The sequence below is a fragment of the Ipomoea triloba genome, chromosome 4, assembly GCF_003576645.1.
Source record: "Ipomoea triloba cultivar NCNSP0323 chromosome 4, ASM357664v1".
Classification (NCBI taxonomy): Eukaryota; Viridiplantae; Streptophyta; class Magnoliopsida; order Solanales; family Convolvulaceae; genus Ipomoea; species Ipomoea triloba.
This window is the reverse complement of record NC_044919.1, coordinates 27,052,827-27,057,826: the sequence shown is the minus strand read 5'-3', so window position 1 is coordinate 27,057,826 and position 5,000 is coordinate 27,052,827. Positions and strand designations below refer to the sequence as shown.

At 36.8% G+C, this 5,000-nt stretch overlaps 1 protein-coding gene across 1 annotated transcript in view; it reads right to left on the bottom strand.

The window, feature by feature from the left end:
* Positions 1 to 3,885, bottom strand: part of LOC116017443 (50S ribosomal protein L6, chloroplastic) — a 4,093-nt gene extending 208 nt beyond the window's left edge. The window contains exons 1-3 of the mRNA XM_031258029.1: positions 3,717 to 3,885; positions 2,667 to 2,975; positions 1 to 258 (exon numbers count right to left, since the gene is read on the bottom strand). The exon at positions 1 to 258 is cut by the window's left edge and continues 208 nt beyond it. Of these exons, the coding sequence (XP_031113889.1) occupies positions 1 to 258; positions 2,667 to 2,975; positions 3,717 to 3,811 (662 nt within the window). The 5' untranslated portion in view covers positions 3,812 to 3,885. The remainder of the gene's footprint in view (positions 259 to 2,666; positions 2,976 to 3,716) is intronic.
* Positions 3,886 to 5,000: the final 1,115 nt, after the last annotated feature.

Genomic DNA, 5,000 nt, shown 5'->3' with positions numbered 1-5,000 from the left:
TCCGGAGGCCTCCATTTCCTAATCGAGGCAGCAAACTGACCGATGGCAGATTTATCGTATCCACTCACCGTGATTCTAGTGTTCTCTTCAACCTTAACCTGCAAGCCATCAGGGATTGCCATCCGAACCGGATGAGAGAATCCGAGATTAAGAACTATATCTTTGCCTTCAACCACCGCACGGTACCCTACACCAACCAACTGCAGTTTCTTGTCAAACCCCTTGGATACGCCTACAATCATGTTGTCGGTGAGGGTCCTGGCAATGGAAAGTGGAAGACTGTCATTAACAAAGTCGGGATGAGCCCTAAATATTTGGGCACTCCATACCATTACAACCATGAACTATTGGACACACCATGTTTACGAAATCAATTGATTTATTTATGATGGCATGATTTTGAGATGCTAGCTTTTAGATGTAGCAATCAGAAAGCATAAGTTTCATTAGACAAGGGGTTAAGGATGCTGCTTTCTAGCCTTTGTTTCTACATGTTTTCTTATCTGATTCTATAAGTGACTCGAAAAGAAAACAAACGTATCCAAACTATAGATCCACAATGAGCAATAATTATCTCAGAAGCAATGTGGGGTTTATTTACAAATATGGTTTATAGTGCAGGCCAAATCCATACCAAAGAAGAATAGTGTACGTGGCACATAAATTGACTCATGTTGCCCTCAATAATGCGTGTAAATACTGATACACCTTATAATAAAGAACTGCCTCCTTTATATAGTGCTCCATCTAAGCCTAAAGATCAAGATGAGTTGGGGTCAACCAATATCATTAATTTTGCCACTATACAAGGATGACACTTATCCTCATCTGAAGCTGATCCTTAGTTGTCAATTGTGATTTATCACTTTTGGGTCAAGCCTCTTAGTGGGATGATCTATTGATAGATACAACTGTGTGAGTTGAATTACCAGTTATTTTTTTGGGCTTAACTCATGGCATGTAATACTCTGCCTAATTTGTATTGGCCATTTCGATACTCTTTTTTTTTTTTGGGGTTCTTTTTTCTTAAATTTTGAACCTTGTTCAAAAAGAAACTATAGCATAATATGTTTAGTTTTACATTTTTATTGTAAATGATAAAAGGAACGGATAAATTGGAAAAGATAATATTAGATGAAAGGTTAGTAGGATGGATGGATCAAAGGTGAGAATTGGATGGGGGCATACTGAGAGAGCAGATGGCATACATGAGGATAGGACGATAGGTGGGATGATAGTCAAGTTTGGATAGAGTGGAATATGGGTAAGGTAAAAAGATTTTGGGGTGAGATAGGTAGAGTCAACGGAGAGAGGGGGGCACATGGGAAAAGTGTGTAGGGTTTGGTGGGTCAAATAGAGGTTGATGTGGATCAATTAAAAGAAGTTGCCTGCATATATGGGAGTAGGGGGTGGGATCAAAGTAAAAGCCATGTAGGGTTAGTCAATGGGGTTTGAAAACATAACAAACACCTTTTTTTTTTTGTTTCACAGAATCTTAAAATGAAAACATAAAAATAGAAACAAGTTATCGAATTGCTCAAATTAACAACTCAAGTACTAATGTTGCCAAACCCACGGCATAAACAGCCAGTTTTCTGGTTTTTTATTTTTGCTTTTTGGAGAGCTTGGAAAGAATGAAAGGACAAACCCCATTGTTGGGTGCAAGGACAATCTTGACATAACAGAATATAATCATATATCAGTATCATTAGGACATTAGGGAGTTGAATTCAGAATCGACCATTTTGTGCTAGCAATTTATAGGACTAAGTTGTTCAACTAAGTAGTGATTCATGGAGCAGTTTCTAAATTGTGTTCAAGTGGCTACTGATTATAGCTTTCAAGTACCAACATACATAATCAGATCTGCCAGTTTACCTACTTGAAACTTTAAAAACTAATTTCACTTTCGCTTTAATTTATATGCTCCACTTGGGTCCTTTCAGAATTTTCAGTGTCAGATACTTATCATAAAGCACCAAAATTGTAACTAAAGTCAAATGCTATGCTCAGAATTCACAGCCAATAGACTTCTTATCCCGGTCCCTTGATTTTCAGTATAAACCAAGACTAAAATCCTGAAAATTATCATCTTACCAGTGTCATACTCGGTTCAAATTCAAGATAAGAGATAGCTTTTGAATTCAAACCTGATGGAGGATAAACAAAATGACTGGGACATTTCACCTTATGAGTACCTGCTTCTGTATAGATTCAAGAACCAGGTAGGTTTTAGGTTAAACTTGCTGGAGAAAAACTTTCGGCTGGTCCTATTTCTAACCTTTCAGCTACTGGAATAAAAATATATTTATAAATGCACCACACTTCAACTGACAAGAAATGGTTCCTAGATCTGGGAAAAAATAAAATAAAATAAAAATCTCTATGATGTGATAATGCCTGGGGTTCACACTTCACAGATTATTGGAAATCTATAATGCAAACTATAAATCATTTAAGAACTCCTGATCCTGGTTCTCTACCTGAACATACACACACTAGCTACTGTCCAGACATTTACTGTAAAATTGAACCCAAAAAGTTTACTTTTTGAACGTTTACTTTAAATAGTCAAAATATATAAAATGTTAATAACATCTGCTGCTCAGAGAGTTAGCAATAAAACCAATAAATAATAAGAAAGATGCAATGAAAGTGGTTGATACCTGAATAAACCATGCATCTCATTAGCCCGTCTCGTCTCCACAGCCTTTCTGACCCTAAGCACTCCTGATTCCTCCTTCTCTAGCTTTACCTCTCGTGGATAAGTAATAGCCAACTCTCCTAGAGGACCTTTAACTTTGAAATCTTGTCCTTCCATGTTGATTGTCACATTGGAAGGCACTGGAATTGGTTGCTTACCAATTCTTGATTCCTTGCATTCCACTGTTTTCCTTACAAAGCGGTTGCGACCAATGGTGAGATTAGTGAAACGGATTCCACTAGCATCACCAATGAAATTAGACCTTAGGTTGCTGACATGGAACAATAATAAGACATTGTCAGATATATAACAATTATGAACAATAATAAGGTTCATGCTTCATTAAGCAAATCAAAGCTGGAGAGATGAGAAAAATAAGAATATCCATAATATTCTATATTTCTATGGTGCAATGCAACGATAGAAGTCCATTAAGCAAGAGGCATAATGTCATGAACTGTACAAGTAGTTGGCATTTACAAGCTCTTCCCCAAAATATTAAATAGTTTATGGCCTTTTTTCTTGCTAATGTGGACATACAAATTTCTAACAACAATTTCAGAATTCAATTGTTTCCCGTTTAGTATTACATAACAAATTGGAAAAAATGATCAATAATCAAATGCAAAACCCTGCAACAGTCAAATTCAGGCATTCCACTGTTTAACAACTAGCCAATTGTCTATCCCCAACCCTTCAAGGATTAGAATAGAATCTCCAAAACATTTATTTTCCTTAGCGAACATTCCCATCCAGAAAAATGCAGCAAGGTGCCATAAACATAGCCCAATTCTTCTGCTATATTTCAACAGTCTCAACAAAATAATATTAATAACAATCAAAGACTCAATCCTTGGCACAAAAAACCACAAAAATGTATCAAACTTTCAATCTCAAAATACAGTAAAATTGTGATGCTGCAACTAGTTACCCAAATGGGAAGAGAGAGAGAGAGAGAGAGAGAGAAAATAAGCATACTGGGAGAGATTTATGGAGCAAAATTGAACAGTACCTTGTTGCAAAGGTTTTCTTGCGCTGAGTCGTCCCTGCAGATGAAGAAAACCCAAGGGCGGACACTGATGAGGAGAGTGTTGCTACTCTCTCCATTGCAAGAAAATGGAGGTTCAAGAGAGAAAGCAAGTGAGTTTTGGTTGGGGTTGTGTGTTGTGGTTAACCCTGGGGGGGCCTCTGCTTATCTTCAATGTCAGCATCCTGGGGTTTCAATTTGGATAATTTCACCTTCACTCCACCGGGATTTTTGAAAGTAGGAACCTTTGTCTTTCTGAAAATTATATTCCAACCACAATCTTTCACTGTTCCTTTCTGTTTACTCCATAATTCATAGTATATGATAATTAGGGATGACATTGGTTGGGTATTTTTTAGTACTCGATTTTTTCTGAACCCTAATAGAACATGTCCGGGTAGTGGCTAATCAAGTCCAAGTAAATAAAAGAATATACATTCTCAATCTACTGAAGGTTGACAAAGAGCCAAGGCAAATTATACTGTGCATCGCGTACGTAAACGACGTCCTTTTGAGCTTGTAAATTAACCGTTCACTTTTTTGGAAATCACGTTTTCCGTTTCGGTCGGTCTCTGTATTTATGTTAATATTCTGTGTATTCTAGGTAATCGTTCTGTGTATTCCAGGCAATCATTCTGTGTATTCTAAGCAATCGTTTTGTGTATTCATGTTAGTAACACATGTGGTGATGTGTTTGTGCATTCGAATGTTTAGAAGGATGAGTTCTGTGTATTTTGTGTCAATATCCTGTGTATTCATGTTATTAACACAGGTTATGATGTGTTTGTGCATTCGAATGTTAGGAGTATGAGTTCTGTGTATTTTGTGTCAATATTCTGTGTATTCTAGGCAAACATTTTGTGTATTCTAGGCAAACGTTCTGTGTATTCTAGATAATGATTATGTGTATTTAGATAATGAATTCTCTGGAGTCATTCGCGTCCGCGTCCACTAACATTTAAACGGCGTCGTTTTGGACCAGGGTGCACATTGCTATGTGCACCGTGGTCCACGATATAACGATTGAAGAGCCAACGCCCAGCTATGCCGCTTGACCACAATGCCTTTGGCATGATGACCCACTTATATAAGCATATTTAATAATCATAACATGAAGTATAACTTATTACACTCTAGTTAGATTGTTGTTTTTAAATTATTAAATAATTCAGAATATCATTAGTATCTCAATGTAATAGATCCTCTATTGCACGCATAAATGTTTTCGTATAAACCAAATTAAAGCCACCCAGTATTGAGCTTGACAAG